We start from the raw sequence: 25,101 nt of genomic DNA, 5'->3' as shown, positions 1-25,101 counted from the left end.
TTCACTCGAGATGTATTCCCTAAAATTCTCAAGATTTCATACGTATATGTAAGTTATAATCGGATAAGATATAAGAAGATCTTCTTAACCTTTGCACAAGGCACCAAAAATTGAAACACAGCAAGCAAGCAAGAAAGCATTAAAGAGGTGTTTGGTTAGCATCACTTTCACAGCCACCCAAGTGAGTGAAGAGTGCAACTCAATCATTTGAACATATATCATATGTGTACTGTTTCTTTTTCTTCTTATTGATCATCCAAGGAATTGGAATGGATCAGAAATGACATTAATGTGGACTTGTTTCGCAGTAAAGTCAAACTCATCAATCATAGGCATACAACTCCAAACTTTTAGCTCGAGTCATGCATGCTCACCACCACCAACAGTGACGAGGACCACCACCACCACCACCACCACCTCACTCACTCACTCACTGACGACTGTGTGTGTGATCTCCGTGTGGATTCTGTCAACCTATGGTCACTGTACAGAAGGGACGAGTACGTAGCTCGCTTGATGTCGATGGCCATAAAGATTGGAAGGCGATGTTTGATCTGTAAAATACGACACCACCTTATCGAAACGTTAGGCACCATTAAAATGTTATCATGTTGACATCATACGTATACATCACTTCACTTGATTTGGATTGCCCAACCAAAGGCTTTGGTGGCGAATTACCAATAAAATTCTACTTAGTGGATGATCCAACGTGGGTTTAAGTGCTCCATTAGTGACCCGAGTGCGAGAAGCATGATCGTCGTCGTCGTCGACCTTCGTTTTAGAATCATCGATTTTAGTTTATCGAAAATTAGATAAGAACGAATCGATGGTTTCGATTTCGGTTTCGATTTCGGTTTCGATTCTTGAATCAATAATTTTTGATTTTTTTTTTGAAAATGTAAAATAAATAGATAATTCATCATGTTGATGATGGATCATATTAGATGACACTTCACGGATAGTGTTGCAAGTTGTGGCGTTCTATGGTGGGTCACAATTGGGCTGAATCATAAGCAACCATTTAGGCCGATTTGGTACTCCAATTCTAATGCATTGCATCTTCATACATTATATATTTCATATCCTTTATATTGTATATTTTCTTCTAACGATTTGATTGAATGATTGCTTGTAGTGTACGAGTGACCATTTGATCTCACATAATGAAGTACTAATGACATTGGAATATTGTATCTTGTGGTGGGCTTACGTGGAGTCTTCATTACCTTCATATATATACATATCATTAATGAACTTAATCAACTCAAATAAAATATAAAATTGAGAGTCCGACATGCCTTTTTACCATCAAATAGTTTAATATTAGATCCTTGATAACTATAATATTTCCTAGTATACTTGATTAGCCCAATTGACGAACTCATTATATGTATGATTCAATATTTATCAAGCCATGCATCAACTTCAATTAGTGATGATAAAAAATCACGACTCAAAGTGTGTTCATAACTTATATTAAAGACATTCTTAATAAAATATTCTCACACAAAAATGGATTGAGTTTTTTGAAAAATCAAGATTCATAAGACCCGCATTTATAAGTAAAAAGCTCCAATGTTATGACGATTATGACAACGTTGATCGGACACTAACTCGAATGTTAATTACAAGCTCACAATTGGACATACTACTAAACATATATTTATACTAATAATAGTAAATATAATATCATGATTGAGACAAAATGAGAGAATACTTAAAATGAAATTATGAACACTAAATAAATGAGTCTAAGTTTAATTAGTTGTTATATTACTTATCCCATTGGAGTTAATAGAAATGTTGTTGGTCATCAAAACTTTGGAATTCTTCAAGTTGCTTTATGGTTTTTAGAGTTAATATATGGTTGGACAAAAGAAAAAGTTGCTCAAGCCACTATCATTAGTTACATCACTTGTTCTTTTTGACTTTGATTGGAAAAAGGGTGAAGGAAGAAAGAACTCAAAAGTAAGAGTTCAATTTTATCTTTAATAGCGCAGCCGCCCACGCGAATCTACTCAGCTAATTTTTAAATCAGATTTATCGATTTTTAGTGCATAAAAGAAAAATATTACAATTTAAACTTTCAAGAAAGATAAAACAATTATAGTCGAAAATATACTCCGTCTCTTACTAAAATAACTTGATCACATATGTTATTCAAAAAACCGATAACTAATTATTATAAATTTTTAAAATAAAAATGATATCAGTAATCTTAGAATCATGATTTTAAAATGATTAAATTATTTTTTTTATAAAAGTTAGAATAATTAATTTTCAAATTAAGAAATTTTTTAATATTAATGAGGGTATTTTTATCTAAGTAAAAAATATATATATATATATCATTAGGTAGAAACAAATATGGGGAGGGTCATACGATAAAAAAAATTTTTATGGAAACAATATCACTGATTTTGGACAGCTAATTTAACTTAGCTAAGGATCTTTGACAGTTTATCGTAATATCTTAGGTTCGAATATCGTGTTTATGATTGTTATCTATGATTTTTTTATATGGATTTATATTATTATTTTTAAATTAATATCTAATCGATACATGGATATTCAACGTATGGTTATCACATAAAAAATAAAAATAAAATAAAAAATGAATCACAATCAAAACGAAAAATATTATTCAAATGTATTATATATATACACACATATATACATATATATTTTATATTTATTTATATAAAATAAAAAAAAAAGTTGAGTTGCTGACTAGTACTATTTTTTTTAAAAAAAATGATAATTCAGTATCAAAATTAAGAATTTTTCAATCAAGTCATTTAGGTAAGTAGTGAGGGTATTTTTGTTTAAGTAAAAAATATCCTTAGGTAAAAATAAATATGCAGGGCATCATATGATATATATATATATATATATATATATATATATATATATATATATATATATATATATATATATATTAATGATATTTTAATATGCCCATGAAACTTTATGACATAATATCACTTATTCTTGCTAAAAATCATAACAATTTATTATAAGATTTAGGCTCGAATCGAACCTTCATCACTTATCTTTTTATTAAAAAAATTCATATTACTTTGTATAACAAAAAATGAATCCAAATAATATTAAGTATATGTCGATAATATTATATATATTTTCATATGATATTCAAATCGTGATGGAATGAGAAAAAAAATATTTATACGTCTCAAATATAATTAATTAATCTAAGATGGAAAGAAATACATGGAATATGCAAAAAAAAACAAAACAAAGGAAAGAATCTATTGATTTTCTATATGAATTTATCTTATTATTTTTAAATAATATCTAATCGATATGTGGATATTCACTCTCTTATGTGATTCCACGCATGTTTATCACACAAAAAAATCAAAATAAAATAAAATAAAATAAAATTCTAATCGAACAAATCTACTACGTCAATCTCTTATTATTTTCCTAACCACTCACAATCAACAAAGACATCTCACTCTCTTCATTTATATATATATATTCAACCAAATATTAAATCTCAGAAATAGTTCTTATAATATCTATTTATTTTTTTTAAAAAAATAATCATTATATATATATATATATATATATATTCAACCAAATATTAAATCTCAGATAATAGTGAGTGCCAGACAATTAAGGCTCCAACATCAGAGAAATAAGGATTCTAATACGTATGAAACAATAGAATTGAGTGCTTATGATGCATATTGTCTTTCCAATCAATTTACCCAACTTGACGTGTTGGGTTAGCAATAGACCGATTGGACGTGTGAAATGTTGGGACGATGTTGACGGATTCCGATGTGAGCAGCCGCCCTATCCTTCTAGAAGAAGAAAGGCACCTCTTCTTCTAGAAGCATTCAAAAGCTTTGCCTCCATACTCACCACCTTTTAATGTTATTGTGCCAACCACCACTATATATATATACATATATATAAAGCTGATGTGATCCTTTTAATGAGTGGGGGCCCCCTGTTTCCTTCCATACAGGGAACACCACTCCTTCATTTGGCATCTTCTGGGCCCATATAAGTGGGTATTTTTAAATTTTATTATTATTATTATTATTATTTGTTAAACTCTTTTAACTTTTAATAAATGACAAATGTCGTAAATTTTATCGAATTAGGTTGGAAACTCTCATTTATGTAAATTTATGTGTAATATTTTTAGGATATAGTATCGAATTCTTAACATATAGTAAGTCGATAATTATATTGTCGATATAAGAAAGAATATAATATTTCTAATAATTGTTTTACCGATAATTTTCTTGTCCGAGTGTGGACTGTGAGAGGTCAGCCAGCCAGCCTGTACGTACGTGATTCTCACAACACCATCTATCTAATGATACAAAAGGATCTCTTTCTCTCTCTCTCTCACTCGATTTCCTCTACATTGTGGTGGTTGCCATGAGCCCTGATTCTTGAGCCATCGGATGATGGCAGCAGCGGATCCAGATCAAGCTACGGCGTCCGCACCAGACGACAATGGATGTCCAACGCCTCATGGAGCTCAGCCCTTCCCGGCAGTGGAGGAGGCCTCCGGCGACTCCGAGACCAGCTTAGGTCCCCCCAGTGACGATCACGCTGTCTTCGACGGGGACGACGATGACCAAGAGTCGTGCTGCTGCCTTGACACTCATGTCATCGACGACGATAAAGAAGAAAAAGAAGAAGAAGAAGAAGAAGTTGGTGAGGGCGATGAAGCTGTGGTGACTACGAAGGGAGGGGAGGAGGAAGAAGGTGTGGTGGATCCTGTAGAAGATAACAGGCTATTCTGGGAGACTTGTTTGGCTTCCGGATACCCTTAGAACAGTCACCTTACTGTAATCTCATCTTGCTATGATGGGCTAAACTTCTTGTGTGTTCTTCCCTTCCCCCACACGCGGAGCGATCTAAGCTGAGCTCATGCATCACAAGCTCAAGTTTCTCTCTCAATCTTCTTTCTTTTCTGCAGAGCTGCAAGACTTCAGTACAAGTTTTCCACCGAAAGCCTTCTCTCTGCAGTGGCTCCCAAAGCAACTTTACAGTCAGTATTCTTCCAAGTAGAGCTCACCCGTTTCGGTTTCGAAGGTTCGACTTCCCACTCAAATCGTCGGTCCCCCTTTTTTTTTTTTACTTTTAATTTATAATTATTAATAATTTAAAATAATAACAAAATTAGAATTTTTTTCTTTTTCTAGAACGACTTGTCCGAATCAAAATTAAAACCATTTGGTAAAATTAACTCCGTGGACTCGAGCAATAAGTTAATTAGCTTATCAACTCTGTTTGATTTAAATCATTCTTGTAAGACTACTCTAGATATTACAATTTTTTTCACTCAAGGATTTGATGCCCTCGTCAATGCCTAACATATAAAGTGTAGCTCAATGATAGTTTGTGACAAGTCCATTCATATTCAAACCCTTTCATCATATATAAATGTTAGGTTGATTATGATATTATTATTTTATAATCGGACTATCTAACCCATTCGTTTGATATAACCTATATATTACAAATTTTTTCACTCAAGGATTTGATGCCCTCATCAATGCCCAACATATAAAGCGTAACTCAGTGATAGCTTCATATTGTGACTAGCCCATTCATATTCAAACCCTTTCATCATATATAAATATTAGGTTGATTATGATATCATTATTTTATAATCGGACTATCTAACCCATCAGTTTCGTTTGATATAAACTATCCGTCACGATGTTTAAATTAAAATTGATAATAATACACTTATTAAACTTTTAAAAATTAATTATTATAAGTTAATTTTTAATTTTATCTTTTCGATGTAAGACTAATCGAGATATTACAATTTTTTTCACTCAAAAATTTGATGCCCTCGTCAATGCCCAACATATAAAGCGTATCTCAATGATAGCTTCATATTGTGACGAGCCCATTCATATTCCAACCCTTTCATCATATATAAATATTAGGTTGATTATGATATCATTTATTTTATAATCGGACTATCTAACCCATCAGTTTCGTTTGATATAAACTATTAGTCACGATGTTTAAATTAAGATTGATAATAATACACTTATTAAACTTTTAAAGTTAATTTTTAATCTTGACAACTTCCGATAAAACTAATCCAAATGTTACTTATATAAGTAGGTAGATAGAAGATGAACCAGATATGTTGCCTCTATATTTATGGACTCATTTCTATAATGCGACCAAAACGAACCTCTTGCCTCCACAAAGCTTTATTAAGGATGTGAATATATAATCCATATGAATGCTTAAGCTTCTAAATTAATTCAAGAAATATATTGATATATTAGAATTCTATTTACAGTGCCCATTCAAGCAGAGAAATATAAGTTCAAGTTCAAGAATTCCACCAACCGATACGGACGGACACACACTTGACACTGATTCTGTAGATGGAGTTTATGATGTGAAGGATTCGTCACGAGGGAGTTGACTAGTCAAAATATTTAATTCTCATGTGAAGGGTGCATGATTTTAATAATATGATATCATACTCAATTTATGTGAAAAGAGATATATATATATTTCTAATGTAAGGATGGTTGGTTGACATCTCAGTAACATCAAATCGAGAGTTCATGTGAAAAGAAGCTCGAGTTGGTGGAAGTAGCATGAGTTGACTATGCGTATGTTGACCAGATTGACATCCTTCGTCGGTAGTGCAAATGTTGGCGTGTATGCTGCGTCCTCGTTCTTGTACGGTGGTGCAAATGGGCGTAGTTTCCCGACTCCATTCCCTTCACGCTGTTTCCGCAGTCAAACGCGTTGATGCATTCACCGTATGCATGCGAGCGATCACTTCTATCAGAGACAAAGGAGAGGATGTGATGTCTGCGTGAGTTGAATCTTTCGAGGAGAAGACGTCAGCAAATCAATTCGAATGAACACACACTACTTGTTTTCGATCCATCAAAGTCAACAACTTGTCTATCGATTAGCCTCCAAAGTCATACTTTGTAATCCGGTCTTTACGCCATGAAAAATAAAAAGTAAAAAGTGTTTCTTAAAACCTCATCGTTATATAATCCTTTTTTTTTCAAATAATATATATATTTTCTTATGGATCGATCGATAGAATGAATCAATCTATTTATAATATTTACAATAACACTTAAAAATATTCTAATATATTTTTTTTATATTATTAAAAATAAAATTTTGTACTGCATTATAGATTTATAGTATTTGAAAATGTTATAATGTAATATAAAAATACTTTAAACATAATTTTATTATAAAAAAAATATTATAACTACATCGATTTATCCTACGGATCGATCCATAGGAAAATAAATAAAAAAATATTCCTGATGTTATAAAAAAAATCAGTGTTTTAATTTTTGAAAATAAGAGCGTTTGTCGAGAAAAATCCAAAAAAAATTTTCCAAAATTTGTATTTAAAATTATAAATATCAAATTAATTTTAGGAAAAAACAGAATATCAAATAATTAATTAACTGATTTGAATACTGATTGATAGTCTTCTTTCTAGAAATCCCAGCGCTCGTCTCTCTGGTCAAAGTCCATTGGTCAACGACGATCCATGTTCTAACGTCGAAGTAGATAAAAACATGGGCGTGACAGCGACCGGAAGAACGGGGCATCGCCGGTCCCTCCACTCCCACCCTCGTTCTCCTTTGACGTAGTCAGTCCCTTGCCGACCGACACGTGCCCCTTCCCGCCGCGTTTGCCACGTTACCCACAGTACGCGCCCCAACTTCTCACTTCCCTTTTTCCATAAAAGCCCCTAAAAAAATCCTATATATATATATATATATATATATATATATATATAAGAGAATAAATGTTAGGAAAACGTAATGTCTTTCCTAAGAAAAAGTGCATCACTTAAATATTATATATATATATATATATATATATATATATATATATATATATATATGATTTTTTTGGACACGTTGATGTCGTTGTGCGGCAAATCAGCATATGATATAAGAATGTAATGAGTTCTTCAACCATATATAGATATATATGTTTGGAGAAAGACAACGCCCACCGGAGATCGTCTGCCGGTAGAGTGCATGGATTGGCGTCCTCCGAATGATGAGACGTGTGAGGTGAGCGGTGACTCGGAGGTCGACGACGCCATGGCGATCGGGATCGCGGCGGCGTACGACAGCGACGACGCGGAGTCCTCCAGCGGCTGCGGCGGTGGCGACGACGAAGGTGGTGCTGCCGGGCGAGAAGCCGACGAGAGGTGCATGTCGTGGAGTGGGTGGCTGGCGGAGTATGCGTCCCAGTACGAGGTGGTGGCGGATGTCGTCGTCGGCTGCGACCAAAAGGGAGCGAATGGGTCGGCCTCGGGCGTGACCGGCGCCGAGGCGGCGATGGCGGACGCGGAGAGCGATAGGCTGTTCTGGGAAGCCTGCCTCGCCCATGGCTACCCGTGATCTCTTTGTGCTGTCGACCCAACGAAGATGCGAGGAAGAAGACGAAGGAAGAAGAAATAATATACTTTGTTGAAGAATCAACGCCTCCTCTTTTCTTGCTTCGATTCCATAAAGTTCATTATCTTCTTCTTTGTTGCTTTGTTGCAGAGACAGATAGCTTTGATGACTGAAATAAATGGGATGGGTAACTGAAGCTTTCATTCCAAGTGAATAGGATGATAGAGAGGAAGACACAGAAAGGATTAAAGATAGAGAGATGTGAGATGAAGTCACACTATCAAATGGCATGGATTAAATGTGGTAATTTAGTCTTTTATATTATATCTAATCCTATATATATATATATATATATATATATATATATATATATATATATATATATATATATATATATATATATATATATCAATCTAACTCAAATCACATAGTCAAGTGTGCTAGAGAGTAGGTCAGATCTACCCTAGCGATTGAGGGTTTGACTATTTAATCCACATAGTGGATGACATAATTAGGTTTAACCCTCGGCTTAATAATAATATTTTATTCAATTTATTTATCTTTTATAGACACACACAACACACCTGCCTTTTATGTCACATATTAATTCTAATTTGATTTATTCGAAAGGGAATGTGACAAGGAAAGTGTTCACGAAATATTTTATTCAAACTATAAAATATTTATTTTTAATTGGATCAATTATAAAAGGCTCACAGTTCTTACTGATTTAAATATTAAAGAGATTACGTTGCGAATTTTACTTGATCTTGATCTTTGTGTGAGTCGACATCAATTGATTCAGCTATTATTAACATTTCCTCATCGACGCGAGCACATGAGATTGTAAGGAATTGTTTGTTATAGATGAGGTAAGTTCGTACGATTTTACTCTTCCGAAGTGAATCATAAAAAGGATAAAACCACTCGAGCTCATTCAAAATGGATAATTCCTTACGGACCTTCGTGCTTACGTCGATAATAACAAATAACAAATGATGACTTTATCATCTTAGAGCTTAATATAAATTATTTATTTATAAGGTTAAGCTTTTAATATTTATTAATAATCTAATTAAAAATCTTCATTTATTAGTATAAATCCAACAAACTATGTAGGTGTTTAAATCCAAATCCAATGTGGATTCACTAATTTATATACATTTCTTAAAAAGTCGATTAAAGACTATCTGAAATAGTCCTCCTGAGCACATCTCAACTTCACCTATTGCACCTCCGTTGGGTCTCAATTTGTCGGCAGGAAAAGGGTGCAATGACATGATGATAAGTTTGCCTTTTGATTTTTTTATTATTTTAAGTACCACTTAGATATATCAAACCCTATCTAAAAAGACAAAAAAAATACATCACCACACACACAAAAAAAACGAGTTTAAATTCTTAATTTGAAAAAAAAGAAGATGTGGGGTAGAACATCAAATAATTTGGTTAGGTGTTGACGAGGATCGAATATGTGACATTTATCTTATGTTAATACATAAATATCTTAGTACCTTCGTATCAATAATATATAAATTAAATAATAATGACAGTAAACATTCTAACATTTCAATACAATCGATTTGACCTATATGAACACGTGATCCGATGTCTACGATAGCAATAGAAGATATATTAATTTAGTTTCTAACATGAACAAATGATCTCTATACAAAAAGAAGGATAATATATATCTATCTCAGTCTCTCCAATGGAGGCTAATTATAAATTATCCTTATAATTAGTTATATTTAGTATCATACATTTAAAGGATAATATATATCTTTTTCAATCCGGGACTAATTATAAATTATCTTTATAATTAGTTACATTTAATATTATAATCCTTATATTTTTAAAAGTTACATTATATCCCTCACATATGAGTATATAAATTTCAATATAATTTTTAAAAGTAGCTTATTATTTCCGTATGGTTAAAAGTAAAATATTTTTAAAAGTAAAAATATTTTACTTATGGTTAAAAGTAAAATAAGAGATTTTATTAGAACAACGTGTTAATTATTTTACTTTTATAAGTATATAAATTTCAATATAATTTTTAAAGTTAGCTAATTATAGTATGAATCTTTTACTCTCACACGAGACTTCATCCACGAAGAAGTCCACAAAAGAGTATATCGGATGGGCTCCGCAAGCAAGATGGATCCGCGACTCAGTCATGACCGTGGTTTACGTCTGTAAACATCACGTGTCGCGGGCATAAACCCGGATCCGATATAGCCCAGTCCGATCCAACCCAACCCCAATCGAACGACGAGGGATGAAGCAGGAGTAAAAAATCCCCAATTCGCGCCCCCCACCTCGGCGCCTCCTCCGTGTCGCCACCGTCTCCGCCGGCCGCCACCATCTCTTTCCGCTCCTTTTCTGTTTTACTTTATGGTCGGATTGGATGGATTGTGAGGGTTTGCATCTCATTGAAAACCCTGGATTCTGTAGCGATCATCTCCTGTAAATGAACCTTGAGCTTTTTCAGTTTGATCTTTCAACGTCGCCAAAAGTTATAGTTGTTGAATATGTTCATTTGGGTAGGATAGTATATACTGCAGCCGACACCTTCTACGTCACCGATGAGCGGTCGAAGAATCCCCCGTCGAGCAAAGATGGGATCGATGAGGAGACGGAGACCATGCCGCGGGTGGCACCTCATCCGAGAGAGCGGCGTTCTTCTTAGACGGTGTCCTTTTCCCCGTACTTGTGAATATTTTCTTGCTTGTTGATCAATTAGAAGTGATTTCAAAGAATTATCTGTGGCACGGTATGCATCAGCTTTACAACTGTGGGTCTCCAAGTTTTTTTCTTTTGTGAGTTCCTTAACTATTAAGACCACAGGGCAGGTCCTTCTCCATTGGTTCTACTGCAAGAAGTCCTTTGCCCGCTTTAGCGTGAAGGTTTGCATCTGGACCTTAAGCTTCACCTTAAAATTTACTCTTTTTTTTTTTTTGGGTCTCTTGAGCAATCGTTTTATGTCTATGTTTATTTCATTGATAAACTGGATTTTTGTTAATTCGGTTGCTGCAAGCTGTGTGTGGTTAGCTTCGAAGTTGGAGGAATGCCAAAAAAAAAGCAAAGCATCTAATGATTGTCTTCCACAGAATGGAATGAATGTAGATGGGGAAAACCTGCCAATAGAGCTATTGGATGTCTTTTCCAAGGTTAAATTATCTTCTCTGTACTTTTCTTTGTTTCTTTTGGGGTTTGAATTTTGAGTTCAGTAATGTCTCTTATCAAATTATGTAATCTCTATGCAGATGTGTGTGGTTAGCTTCGAAGTTGGAGGAATGCCCAAAAAAAGCAAAGCACCTAATCATTGTCTTCCACAGAATGGAATGAATGTAGAAGGGGAAAACCTGCCAATAGAGCTATTGGATGTCTTTTCCAAGGTTAAATTTTCTTCTCTGTACTTTTCTTTGCTTCTTTTGGGGTTTGAATTTTGAGTTCAGTAATGTCTCTTATCAAATTATGTAATCTCTATGCAGATGCATTTGATTGGCACAGGTTAGATCTTTTAGTTATTCTGCTTTTATTGTTTGATGTTATGTTATCGCTGAAGGTTTCTCATTCTTGAAGTTATACCAGATTAGTGCATCACCATGCTGGTTGATGTCGTTTTTGCTTATATATGCTGTTCTTTCTGTCTTATTTTCACAATAGAAATATACAGAGCTGATGAATGATTTGGTTGGGACTGAGCAACATTTGCTGAAAGAAATGGACTTTATTTGCCATGTTGAACATCCTCATAAGTTTATATCCAACTAGCTTGCAACACTTGAAGTACCTCCTCAGCTGAGGCAGGAAGCCTGGAATCTAGCAAATGAGAGGTGCTTTCTTGTTTTATTTTTGATTTATAAGAGCATTGCTGTTCCTGATGGTTAATTGTCATGGTAATTTTATCCTTATACTATTTCTTCATATATTTTTCATGTTCTAGAGATTCTTTGAATGATTCAGAGTATTTGTTAATACTTGGCTTTTCATTATTCCAGCTTATTATTTCTTCCTTGTTGTTATATATTTCTTGCCCATAAACTGATTTATTATAGAGCATAAAGCTGCTTATACTGATCCCCCATAGGACCTACATTCATTGGTGGGAGAACTGGTGCAGTGGATTTGCCCTTTTTATTCACATATATTACCCAAATACGGTGAGCAGAACTTAAAGAGTTGCAGTGTCGACCATGAGTATGAAACACAATCTAGTTTTTACTTATGTACGTCCGTTTCATTACCCAGCAATCATGTAAGAGTTCATTCAATACCTAGCAGATTCACTTGAACTATATCCTGCATCCATTTGATCATGAAAGTCCTCTGTTCTTATAGGATACCCGCGGCATCATTCATCACGAGGCATGTTGGCATTCTTTTTAGCCTTATCATTTTTATTTTTATGGGAACCGAAGAGTTTTTTCATTGAGACTTTATGTAAACCTTTTCTGAAAATTGCAGTGAATATCATAGCTCACACATCTTGTGGACGAGATCGACATGAGAAAGATCGGCATAGACATCATCCATATGATTGAATGAGCATTGATCATTGTGGAACAATTGAAACTTGTGACTTTTGCGCACTCGCTTGTTGTCAGGTGATTTTCTGTTTCAGTTGCTGCTTATGTTGAATGAGAAGGTTGTAGCCGTAATTCAAAGCGTGATAGTGAAACTCCGACTCTTATTACCATCCGTCGGGCATCTTCTTGTGTGACCATCACATTCTAATCGCTGGACTAAGTACTGTCTAGCTACCAAGCGATTACTGTGCCGATGTGTAGTTCTTACAGCTGCTAAAATCACTATCTTTCTAGCTTTTTACAAACTTGATTCCCTGTACTATTCAAGAGTACCCATCGCTTTTTTTTTTTGTTTCGGTTTTCTTGTGTGATATGTTTGCTGTTTTCTTGAGAGCTTTGTACTGTAGGCTGCCAGTGGTGCATTGCATCATATCATTATGTTCGATATGATGCAACCAGATATGGTTTAGGATCTGATGATGTTTATGCACTAAAGAATAGAGTAGCCATTTAATTGTTTGTAGTCAAATTTTGGTGCATAGCCTCTCAAAATGGTAGCGTCCTCACAAGTGAGCTCCAAATCATCTACGATGACAACAATTGGCCAACTCATGCTTCATCTCAACAAGCATTTCATGAATGTGTCACATACAAAACTGACAGATACTCCCATGTATTTGCATCCATCCCTCCAAAGCACACGAACAGAGATGACGACCGCAGGAACATTTCTAATGTCATGGATAATGGATCACGTCATGAAAATGACACATCTAATTTTAATGGTTTGACTTAGAAAAGAGAAACAACAAAATAAATGTGTGCCATAAATTAAAAGAACTCTGCTGCTGTTCCGAAGGAAATTATATAGTCATTAAAGAACTTTCTCAATGAAAGAATCTAATAATAATATAACCATTTTTGACTTCCGGGCGGATTCGGTCTCGGCGAACGGACGGCTCTGAAGGCGGTTTTCACGCCACACAATCGCGTCGAGTCGTTGTCCGTTCTTCTTCGCCACAAACAAGTCGTCATGGAATAGAATAAATCTTTATCCGGCACCAAATGTCACACGGGACGCACTCAAAACCCCCACTTGCAATCTCTTTTTTCTCTCTCTTCTCTCATTCATCGCATGCCCAAAAATGGTTATTTAACATTAATATTTAGTAATCTTTTTAATTTCCGCTTATATATATATATATATATCATTTTATATATACGAATAAAAATTTAAATAAATAGAAATATTCTTTAGAAAATAGAAAAAAATCGTTAAAAAGGATATTTGATTTCTAGCGCGCATGTGCAGAAGAAATGGAAACGAAGACTCTACGAAATGGCGGTTATTTATGTCACATCACGCGGACGCTCCTAAGTATGCTATAGTGGTAGTGGGAGGAGTAGGAACCGATCGCCATCCTCTCAAACGACGGGCGGGTGAGTCGTTTACCGTCGAGAATTACCGTCGGGCTTCTTCTTCTTCTTCTTATTACAGAGTTAGGGTTCTTGCAGATGGAAGACCAGGAGACGGTCTCCGGCGTGGAGTCCATTGCGGCCGCCTTCGAGTGGGGAGGGCTTCTTGACTTCGCCGTCGACCACGACGAAGACAACAGTCTCTTCCCTCCTTGGACGATGGGTGCGTCGGACTCCCCGATGCCTCCTCTTCCGCCGCATACCGCCACGCTGCCCCTCGTCCGCCCGCCGAGCGCGCTCGCCGGAGAGGGCTCCGCCCTGGCCCGAAAGCGAGATCCGAGGTTCGTCTGCTCCAACTTTGTGGCCGGACGGACCCCTTGCTCGTGTCCGGCGGAGAAAGAAGACGCTGGGACGACGGGTGCGGCTGGCAGCGAGAGGAAGCGAGCGAGGAAAGCACGGGCGGCGCCGGTGGCCGCCTGCCGGTGTCAGGTGCCGAGGTGCGAAGCCGATATCGGGGAGCTTAAGGGTTACCATCGGCGTCACCGGGTCTGTCTCCGCTGTGCTTGTGCTTCGTCCGTGGTTCTCGATGGTGAGAGCAAGCGGTATTGCCAACAATGTGGCAAGTAAGCTTTCCTCGAATCTTTGTTCGTTTCGTTCCTCTTTCTATTTCTAACCCGAGTTCTATGGAATACTGACCTCTCGATGATCAATAACGTGCAAAGGAATTTTGTTGCTTTTACAGATTTCACATGTTGTCCGATTTTGATGAGGGTAAACGTAGCTGTAGAAGAAAATTAGAGCATCACAATAAAAGAAGGCGGAGAAGACATGCTGATAGCATATCCATGACTGAACAAGACAAAGAACCTCAAAAAGGCCTGCAAGCTAATGAATGTGGGACAGGTGTGAATAGTGGAATCTGAATACCTTCCCATTCATATTGCTCATCTAGATAGCAATATAACCAAATTCTAGATGCAATTCGAAATTAGTTTAGTTTGTGATAGGGATAGCTTCATATCAGTATATTCCGTTGTTCAACAAGAAGTTCACTGGTTCATCTAGAGGGGAAAAGTTTATTTAATTTTTTAATACCAAAAGAGTCTATATATTTAGCGAACCTATGGTTGAGATAATCTTGTGACCATATAATCGGCTTTGATTTTGCACAACATTTGGCACAGACACCTTATCTACTTCTGCTTCTTTGTTGTACAGAGATGTTAAATGGACTTGCATGCCAGACCGATGAGAAAGTTGTGACCGACAAACTAATTGAAAGAAATGTTCCTTTCGAATCAGATGATGGATATGACCAACAAACTAATTATGGCAGTGGTTTTTTGCCCTTTGCTGCATCTGATGAAACTCAGAACGAAGAGAAAGCTGATAACTCCAAGTCTCCAATTTCTTCTACTCTTTGCAACAGTAAGAGTGCTTATTCATCCGTGGTATGTTCATGAACTTTGTCATTCCTGGAATTGAGTTCATCTTTACTGCAATGTTCTGTTTTAAGAAGCTTTCATTTCCATTCATGTATTTGAACTATGTTTATTACATATACCACATGAGGGACTACTTGTTTGTAGTGTCCTACAGGTCGAATATCATTCAAGCTTTATGACTGGAATCCTGCAGAGTTTCCAAGACAACTTCGGCATCAAGTATGTATAAAAAACTTGTAACTTCATTGTTCATTATGGATTTTCTCTTCAAGATCCCAGAGGCTAATTTAATAATTATTTGTTCCGAATACAGGTCTTTAAGTGGTTGTCAAGTATGCCTGTTGAGTTGGAGGGTTATATTCGACCTGGGTGTACTATATTGACTATATTTATAGCAATGCCAGAGTTCATGTGGGAGAAGGTAATGGATCATTTATCTTAGAACAACACTATTCATCCATTATTCAAGGTTAATAGGTCATGCTCAACTTTTTTCTGAGTACTATGGTTTCTCAGAATATCATCTGCATTGTTGAGTAATACATGAAAATTGAAGGAACATTGCATTTAGACTATTAACTTAAATTTTTGGTAGTTTTCCTCTTTCTATCTAGTCTGAATAAAAGATGGTCCTTTCTCTAATCAGAGTTATGGTATAACCTTGCTTTACACAGTTATCACAGAACGCGGTTAGCTGTATCCAATACTTGGTTTATGCACCCGATAGCCTGCTCATTGGAAGAGGCAACATTCATATTTACCTATGTAACACTATTGTTCAAATTTTGGAAGGTATGTGCTGAATTTTTTTTTATGGACAAATAATGTTATCTTTTTGACATTGCTAAGTTTAACTGGATATGTGGCTTCTTTTAAGTTCTTTTGACTACCATCTTAGTGCAATGTTATCTGCCCACCTGTGTGTTTGTATGTCTGTATGGATGTATGAAGCTAAATTCATATGTGTGTGTGTGTGTGTGTATACATGTGTATATATATATATACATATACATACATACATACATACATACACATATGTATGTATGTGCGTACATATACATATACATACGTACATACATGTATATGTATGTATGTGTATATGTATATGTATATATGATTTATCTGTAAATATATATGTTTATAGGTACATGCATGTGTGCTTACATATGAGCATGTATACATGCTAGAGCATAGTAAGAATATTGCTATTAGTGAGCAATATTCTTAGGTACATACATGTATATATATGTGTGCATATATATATATATATATGCATACATATACATATACATACGTACATACATGTATATGTATGTATGTGTATATGTATATGTATATATGATTTATCTGTAAATATGTATGTTTATAGGTACATGCATGTGTGCTTACATATGAGCACGTATACATGCTAGAGCATAGTAAGAATATTGCTATTAGTGAGCAAAATACGTGATTATGCAGATATGCATCAAGGCAATAAAAATAGTGATACAAATGAGGCACATTCATTATTGGTAAAAATACTGATATGTGATTATGTATATTTGTAGAACATATTAAGAATATTGATATCAATGAGCAAAATACACCACAGAATAATTTACCACTCATTTGATATCCAATAGATTATATGATGGAGGGGCACATGTGAAATAGGACAGATTCAAGTTAGGTCTTATATAAGTTTGTGTTAATTGTGACAGAGTGATGTATTGAATATTTTCCTATTATTGTTGGATGATTTTCGTTGTAATTTTAAGTTTTAGTGATGAACTAAGAGGGTCAATGAGAGTCCAATTTGATACATATTCTCTTGAAATTCTAACTATTAGGAATCAGGTTTCTGACCAATGAGAGCCCACAAGAAAGAGAGAAGAGGGGAGGAGTAGGAGGAGAGGATGGCTATTGATAGTAAACAGTTGTCTGTCAACAGCTTCATATTAAGAAACTAACAAAATTCAATTTCTGACTATACAAGGCGGTTGGTGCTGGTTCCTAGTTGGACCAATAAATATCTGTTGGTATGTACTAGTCCAACTAGTTTTTTGAACCTGGTGCCAGCACAGGTGTGCAAGTGGCAGTCTACGGGTGCAAATGAAAAAGAACGTGATTTTGGCTCTTTTATATTTGTGATTTTTGACCACTTATTTTTGTGGATTTAGACCAGTTATATTTGCTCAATGATCAAAATTGGTATTTAAGTAGGCATTGAGTTTCATAATTTTTGAGACTTTTTGCTCCATGAATTTAGATCAAACTTCATTGATGAGCACCAGGATGGAGGTGCAAGTTCCGAGGCTCCATTATGTTTATCCTACCTTTTTTGAGGCTGGCCAACCAGTGGAGTTTATTGCCTGCGGCAGCAATATTAACCAGCCCAAGTTTAGGTAAATGGCTACTAATATGTGTGACCTTTTTGTTGCATAATAAGCATGACTTTGCACTTGCATCAACATATTGTTCTTGTTGATGTTCTAGATACTTGCATTTTGTTTTTTTGCAGTTGTTTTTTCTTCTCTAATATTATTAGATATCAGTGCAATGGCAGCAAAGTATCCATGCAGCCGAACCCAAAGAGTTGGGACATTGCAACTTTGTTGTTGTTGATATCATTGATATATTAGGACTTGGGAGCAGCAGCTCTTGCTTTGTATGATTTGTACACATCTTGATATTTGTACTTCTCGTCAATCTGATAGAACTATTAACAAGCAGTGATCTGGAGTAGAATGATTTTTTGCTTAATATTCTTAGGATTTGAGACACCATTAAACAAGGGTCTCTAGCAGTTTGATGGTTCTTATTGATCACAGTAGTTATCTTGAATTTCAATTTTTTATGATTTTTTTACTTCAAAAATTTAGAAATAACATCACCGGCGATGACATCTGTTAGTTTGCATTTTCTATTGTAAGATTGCGTGCTAGAATTAGTGATGTTGTTATTCACTATCTCTTGAATGAAAAACTTAATAATGTTGCTCGCCTAGTTCCTTTGATTTGTATCCAGTTACTGGTGAGTGTTTCGAAGTTTCAATTCATTTAATTATGTAGAAATCACACGAAATTAATACTTTTTGTCGCAGGTTTTTTGTGTCTTTTGCAGGAAAATATCTGGGGTTGTATCAAGAGGAGATCACACCATGCAAAGTAAATGACATGGATTCTCTTTGCCATTGTGAGCATCAGATGTTCAGGATAAATATACCTCAGACAGATTCTGATATATTTGGACCTGCATTTATTGAGGTTCGTATTTTCAAGTTTTCTGAGTCACTCATGGTAAAATGTTCCTTTTTGTTTTATCGAATGTCAACTTGAAGTTGCTTTGTATATCTTCACGCTTTTGTGCATATGTTATACCTTCTAGTCCTGTTGCATCGACGGACCTAATTTATATTGGTGGATATAGTCCAGTATCTATTAGCAGATATTAGTATTTTGTCTTCCTGTCCGTAATTACATGACTATACACTGTAATTTTATGTATTATCTGTGATTAGACATTTACTAAAAAATTATTCTGTATGAACAATAAATTTAATTTGCAATACAATGGCTGAAATGCTGTTCGAGTTGGATACTCGTATCCTCTCAGTATGTTGTTGATACTACCAAATATCTTCTCCCTAAATTGCAAAACTTATCTTTTGTAGGTGGAGAACAAATTAGGAATTTCAAACTTTGTCCCTATCCTTTTCGGGAACAAACTTATATGTTCAGAGTTTGAGAAAATATACAGAAAAATTTGTGACGATTGCTGTTTAGATGATATTTACAGGACGACAGATGTTGATGCCACTTCACGTTCCTGCAAGTCTTTTGTCTCGAAACAAACTGGTATCTCAGCACTACTTTTGGACTTTGCATGGGTCCTTCGAAATCCTGTCTTAGAGAAAAGAGAAGAACTCCTGAGTTCAACAAACATATGGAGGCTAATGAGACTATCGAAATTCCTACTACAGATGGAGTCTTTTAATCTTCTGGAAGTTGTACTACACTACTTAGATGGGATAAATTTGCCGAGCTTAAAATGCAACGCAAATGACACTTGGGATGATGATTGGTGTCTTTTCCTGAATTATATGAACCAGGCAAGGGAAATTCTTTCTCAGAGGAGAATATATCATATGAGATTGGAATTGGGTTCAGAGAACTCAAGCTGTCGCTCTGATTTTTCACAAAGCGACGGAGACTCTGACAGGAAAAATAATGTGCTTTATGGAAATCAAGTAAGTAAATTAAATTTCCCAGCCATCTTTGCTCGACCATCTCTCCTAGTTGTTTCATTTGTTTGTTAAATTTGTAATATTACATTACTTGTGTCATTTTTATTTACTAAGACAAAGGATACTGTCTAATTTTTAGCTGAGCACTCATTGAACTTTCCATTTTATTATTCAAATGCTGCATCCGCTGACCTTGCTACGAAGTAACACAATATTTGTATTCCAGGATACAGGGAGGAGAAATAAAGATGGTGATCAAGAAGAAGAAGAAGAAGAGCACGACGCTACCCCCGTTCTAATGTCAGAACGAGGCCAAATCCCAAACTGCCATCCCAAGGAAGGGGGGTTACGGGGAACCTCTCTCACCAGGAAGACGGCCATGCATGTTGCCGTCCTCGTAGCAGTTTCTGCAGTAGTGTGCTTCTCGGCTTGCCTTGCTCTTTTCCACCTTAACAAGGTTGAGGATATTGCGCTGTTCTTAAAGAGGCGTTTGTTTGACAAGCAACAGCCATGACGGAGAACCCATATGCTGCACTTGCTTTCCACACCCGTTTCTCACACGAGGTACCTCCCTTCCCTCTTGAAGTGAACCCATATGTACTCTCTCTCTTGAAGTGGACCCAAGATTTGGTGCTATTTGCTGATGGGACAAAAGTCAGAGGTCCCTCGGACTAGATGTTGATCTTTCCTACCCATGACCGACACCTGGACTGTAGCTCCGCCCCATGCCCCAAGGAGTTTTGAGGGATTAAAATTATTTGGTAGGGGAGACTAATATGATTTGATTCCTTCCTAACCATAGGATGGTAAAGCCTAATAGTAACCTTCTTCAGGACAGACATAGCTAAGCACTAGGCAACAAAAGTTATATTACCGATGTCCTCTATATTACCAGTAACCTCAACAGTGACTGCATCTAACAATTTGTGCACACTTGGATGTGCCAAGCCAGTTATTGATGAGTGGCCATGCTCATCTGCAGATTATTTGTTGAGATTTTAAATCCATTTGGAATTCTTCGGGGCTTTTAAATCCACTCTGTCCACCGCTGTTTAAGCCTTTAATCATAACGTTTAAACTGATCAAAACCTTACACTCCATCTGGGATGAGACTATAACACCGCATATCGAACGATGTAAGTCTTTGAAGTTGTTGTAGACTTGGAGTGTAGGATTCCAAAAGTATGCAGTAGTATGCCCCCAAAAAAAATATCAAAATGTGTAATAATTACTCGCCCCAAAATACACTTAATTTTTTTTTGTTTTTGTTGTATTTGCAGTGAAGAAAGGTAAAAATCTACCATTTTGTTTGAAAGAGAAAAAAATTCGCTGCTCTTCGGCATATCTGTCTTCTTCCGTCAGCCCTTCTTGCCGCCGCCGGCACACTGCTGCGGTGGCCGCGCCGTCCTTGGCCCGGCATTGCGTGGGCACGGCGCGTCGACCGGCGGCACCAAGCAGTTGTACTGCAGGCACAGCGAGGTGCCCGCCGGCACCGACGCAGCCGTCCCGATCCGGAATCCCGTCAGGTAGTTGTGGTGCAGGTAGAGCACCCGCATGCCCCCCGCCACCACCCGGTCCACGATCGCCGCCGGCACATCCCCCTCGAACCGGTTGAAGTCCAGGTACAGCCGCCCTGCTGGCGCCAGTTCCGCCGGCACTTTGCCGGTGAACCGGTTGTAGCTGAGGTCGACCGTCGCCCCCGACACCGGGAGCGGGCCGCCCAGCCTGAGGGGACCGGAGAACTGGTTTCTCTGCACCTGCAGCCACGAGATGGGGAAGGTGAAGAGGATTCCCGGGATGGGACCGGAGAGCCTGTTCGCGCTTAGGTCGAGGAAGCTGAGCCGGTTGAGCCGAGGGAGAACTCGATCGACGTGGCCGGAGAGCCGATTGGAGGCGAGGGAGAGGTAGATGAGGGAAGGGGGCAGGGACGGAACGGAGCCGGTGAGGGCGTTACTCCTGAGGTCGAGGCGGAGGAGAGGGGCGGCGACGGAGGCGGGGACGGGGCCAGCGAGGCGGTTGTGGGCGAGGATGACGGTCCGGAGCTCCGGTAGGCGGAGGAGGGCGGTGGGGATGTTGCCGGATAGGAGATTGTTGCTGAGGTCGAGGGTCCGGAGGCCGCGGAGGGCCGCGAGGGAGTGCGGCAGCGGGCCGGAGATGCGGTTACTGGCGAGGGCGAGGAAGCGGAGGCCCGGGGGAAAAGCGGCAGGGAGGGAGCCGGCAACGAGGCCGGGGACGAGGGACAGCTCCTCGAGCGCGGAGAGGCGAGCGAGGGAGGAGGGGAGGCTACCGGAGAGGCCCGGGGAACCCGCGCGGGGGTCGCCGAGGGAGAGGGCGACGACGCGGTCGCCGGAGCAGACCACGCCAGCGAAGGCGCAGGGATCGGCGGTGAAGTCCCAGCTGGCGAAGAAGGCGGAGCCTGGGAGGTCGGCCAGCGACTTGCGGATGGACTGCAGCACCAAATAGTCCACTGGGTGCAGTATCGCCGACGCCGGGACGAATACCACAAAGAAGACCACAAGGAGTACGGCCTCCACCCTCACTTCAGGTGACTGCATTGTCAACCAGAGATTCACAGCAGCACAACAAAGACCACGACCACCCTCCCTCTCTCTCTCTCTCTCTCTTGGGGTTACGGAAGATAAAATGGAATGGGGAGTAGTAGCATATTATTTCAGGTGGTGGTGGGGAAGGGCACGAAGAAGCTTTGAAATGGTGGGAACCAATAGAGGAGCGCAGCAGCAGCAGAGTGCAATGAAGGATACGGGGGGAAGGAAGCGTGGGGACGAAGTAAGTTGGCTTGTTGTGTGGTGGCAGCTTTCCCTCCTCCTCTCGCGCACTCACTGCGTTGTAGCGATAGTGTGCTCGCTGCTCATCATTTTGGGGTTGGGACACGAATGCGAGAGAAGAGCCGCTCTCCTCCTCTCTCTTCTTCGACATCCCGGGAAGGGATGGAATGGTCCAACGCCATCTTATTTTTATGCCGTGGCCGCTTTTTTCTTTTGCTTCTTTCTAAGCTCTTTTGGATTGTCCAAAACATTTATTAGCTGTCTCCCCGACTCCACTCTGAGTCCGCAGCGAACAACTCACCAGTCTCTCGTGAGTCTCCTTCTCTTTCCTCGGCAGTCTGTGGGACACATTTATTTAGATTTGTCTTCACATCCCGGTCTTTCATATGAATACTAATGGCTACAGACCATAAGCTGAGGACAAAACATGCTACGATCCCATGACTCGCATGGAGTTGCAAGAAACTACCCCCACCATGACGGCTGTGGAGGAGGAAGCACGCCGGTGTCGGAGGTGGGGGGATGCGGCGCGGGCTTTTTGTAGGATCGGGAATGGCGGGAAGTGTTGTTGTTTTCCATGTCGGACTCGTGTTGTTGTCTGGTCCAGTGAATCGACTGTTGCCTGTAGCCGAGAATATATTGTTCCTTGCGCTCAGTGACCACTCCCACGTACGTATACGTACAAATATACATCTTCGCCGTTCCTCTCTCGGCGTATTCGTAACGCCCGACTTGGACGGCAGCAGTGGCAGTAGCAAGATGTGGGGCCCGTAACACCAAACAGCAGCGACGTTTCCCGACGACGTGGCAGCCTGTGTTCGCAAGTCAAAGACGGTGGTGCCAAACGAGGCAGTCATACTTGGAACGGAAAAGATGGTGGCTGTCTGTCACTTACAGCTAATCCGGACCAGCTTTCTCCTACGCAAGAGCCGTCGCCTTTTCCTTTTTGTGCTCTTCGTCTTCTCGGGTTTCTTGTTGGCATGCTTCGTAACACGTGAGATCCACGTGATCGGTAGTGGCAATTAACTCGTTCCGACTCAGTCTTTTAGGGCGAAGCAATTGAGCCACACATTTGATCTGGTCAATTCGGCCCTACTTTGAATCCGAACCATCAAGTGTTAGGTCAGGTCAACGTGTCGGACCGGATCATAATTTTTCTTGATCGTGCGGTCCAATTGGGAATTTTAAATTAGACGATAATAATATATGTCTATGTAATCGAAATGGCATCGGAAACAAAAGGAATGAGTGCGCGGGCCCCACGCCAGCAGGGAGAGCCAATCAGATGCCGCGTCGGAGGGAGCGGAACGGCCGCCAAACGTGTCCGAGGCGGCGCCAGCAAGGACCAAACGGGCCACCGTTACGTCGACGCGGGTTGACCGGACCGCAGAGTTGGACTGCTTCCAACCCCCACCACATGGCTTCGATGAGTTCGTTCTAACCACTCCAAAGAACCATCGTCGAAGTCGCCTCGTGATGCCTTCAATCCCCTGCTTCCTTCCTTCCTTCCTCCTCCGCCTCCTTATAATCCCTCCCTGCTCCTCCTCCAGCGCTCAAAAAGCTTCAGTCTTTGCTTGCCATCCACCGCCATGGCCACCCGGGTGTTGCGACCCCATGACTTCCTCGAAGCGCCCATCCCCGCCCTCGCCCCCCGCCGGAAACCCAGTCCGGTCTCCCACCGCCGGCCTCCGCCGGAGGGCAGGAAGCAGCGCGAGCGGTGGGCGAAGCCGACCAAGAGAGCCGACTCCGCCGGCGGAGACCGCCGGATGGGCAGGAAAGGCGGCGAGATGCCGAAGAGGGGAGAGGCAGCGGCGCAGGTGTACGCAGGGACGGGCTTCTCGAACTCGCCCTCCCCGAGCGCGCTGCCGCTGCCGAGGTTCTCCTTGAAGAAGGACGCGCCGGCGGTGGGGGAGTACTTGGCCACCGTGGCGCTGAGGCGAATGCTTCGGCTTGAGTAGGAAAGAAGTGCAGTCGGAAGCTGATAGCTTCTCTCTTCGGCCCTTTTCGCCGTGCTTCTTCGAGTCAGGTCGAAGGCCTACCGTCGATTTTTTTGAAGGACGGAGAAGGAAAGAAGTGACTTTTGAGGAAGGAATGGAAGATTAGGTGCAGTGGTAGGTGGCTTCAATGCTGTGTTGTGATTTATGTGGGTAGATGATACCGAATTCATCAGAGTTGTTGTTCAGTGGCTGTCAATAAATCAAAGAATCATATCTTCAGTGACCAGCAGCAGTATCGGTGGATTCCGAATGGGGAAGACGAAGCAGC

The 25,101-nt window shown here is 39.1% G+C and overlaps 4 protein-coding genes and 1 long non-coding RNA gene across 21 annotated transcripts; 4 read left to right on the top strand and 1 right to left on the bottom strand.

The window, feature by feature from the left end:
- Window positions 1–4,451: 4,451 nt before the first annotated feature.
- LOC103986494 (uncharacterized) lies at window positions 4,452–4,823 on the top strand. The gene has a single exon (XM_009404513.1). It carries the CDS (start codon window positions 4,452–4,454, stop codon window positions 4,821–4,823), a length of 372 nt encoding a protein of 123 aa, XP_009402788.1.
- Window positions 4,824–10,711: 5,888 nt separating this feature from the next.
- On the top strand, window positions 10,712–13,451 carry LOC103986296 (uncharacterized). 16 transcript variants are annotated; one of them, XR_010487197.1, is made up of 7 exons: window positions 10,712–10,895; window positions 10,977–11,121; window positions 11,270–11,335; window positions 11,540–11,599; window positions 11,696–11,827; window positions 11,924–11,942; window positions 12,099–13,451. It is a non-coding gene; the product is annotated as an uncharacterized LOC103986296 (long non-coding RNA). The 16 variants fall into 16 exon arrangements; XR_010487196.1 differs by having other exon boundaries at window positions 11,467–11,599; XR_010487191.1 differs by having other exon boundaries at window positions 11,277–11,335; window positions 12,099–13,450.
- Window positions 13,452–14,275: 824 nt separating this feature from the next.
- LOC103986495 (squamosa promoter-binding-like protein 9) lies at window positions 14,276–21,316 on the top strand. 2 transcript variants are annotated; one of them, XM_009404514.3, is made up of 11 exons: window positions 14,276–14,401; window positions 14,477–15,000; window positions 15,120–15,280; window positions 15,596–15,828; window positions 15,967–16,041; window positions 16,136–16,243; window positions 16,497–16,614; window positions 18,074–18,209; window positions 18,908–19,070; window positions 19,478–20,053; window positions 20,277–21,316. In XM_009404514.3, the coding sequence occupies exons 2-11, from the start codon at window positions 14,477–14,479 to the stop codon at window positions 20,562–20,564; spliced, it is 2,382 nt and encodes a 793-aa protein (XP_009402789.2). In that variant the 5' UTR covers window positions 14,276–14,401; the 3' UTR covers window positions 20,565–21,316. The 2 variants fall into 2 exon arrangements, with proteins under 2 accessions (XP_009402789.2, XP_018682170.2); XM_018826625.2 differs by lacking the exon at window positions 20,277–21,316 and having other exon boundaries at window positions 19,603–19,768.
- Window positions 21,294–23,149, bottom strand: LOC103986297 (leucine-rich repeat receptor-like kinase protein THICK TASSEL DWARF1). The gene has a single exon (XM_009404257.3). It carries the CDS (start codon window positions 22,603–22,605, stop codon window positions 21,409–21,411), a length of 1,197 nt encoding a protein of 398 aa, XP_009402532.2. The 5' UTR covers window positions 22,606–23,149; the 3' UTR covers window positions 21,294–21,408.
- Window positions 23,150–24,425: 1,276 nt separating this feature from the next.
- On the top strand, window positions 24,426–24,794 carry LOC135611620 (uncharacterized). Its single transcript, XM_065107255.1, has one exon. It carries the CDS (start codon window positions 24,426–24,428, stop codon window positions 24,792–24,794), a length of 369 nt encoding a protein of 122 aa, XP_064963327.1.
- Window positions 24,795–25,101: the final 307 nt, after the last annotated feature.

Source organism: Musa acuminata, chromosome BXJ2-5, assembly GCF_036884655.1.
Source record: "Musa acuminata AAA Group cultivar baxijiao chromosome BXJ2-5, Cavendish_Baxijiao_AAA, whole genome shotgun sequence".
Classification (NCBI taxonomy): Eukaryota; Viridiplantae; Streptophyta; class Magnoliopsida; order Zingiberales; family Musaceae; genus Musa; species Musa acuminata.
This window is presented reverse-complemented; position numbering and strand designations above follow the sequence as displayed.

Excerpts from the sequence above, each read along its gene's own strand:
- LOC103986494 (XM_009404513.1), top strand. The coding sequence starts at position 4,452 with ATGGCAGCAGCGGATCCAGATCAAGCTACGGCGTCCGCACCAGACGAC.
- LOC103986495 (XM_009404514.3), top strand. The coding sequence starts at position 14,477 with ATGGAAGACCAGGAGACGGTCTCCGGCGTGGAGTCCATTGCGGCCGCC. Across the intron at positions 15,001-15,119 it reads TATTGCCAACAATGTGGCAA|ATTTCACATGTTGTCCGATT; the intron begins GTAAGCTTTCCT and ends TTGCTTTTACAG. Across the intron at positions 18,210-18,907 it reads ATTAACCAGCCCAAGTTTAG|GTTTTTTGTGTCTTTTGCAG; the intron begins GTAAATGGCTAC and ends TTTTTGTCGCAG.
- LOC103986297 (XM_009404257.3), bottom strand. The coding sequence starts at position 22,605 with ATGCAGTCACCTGAAGTGAGGGTGGAGGCCGTACTCCTTGTGGTCTTC.
- LOC135611620 (XM_065107255.1), top strand. The coding sequence starts at position 24,426 with ATGGCCACCCGGGTGTTGCGACCCCATGACTTCCTCGAAGCGCCCATC.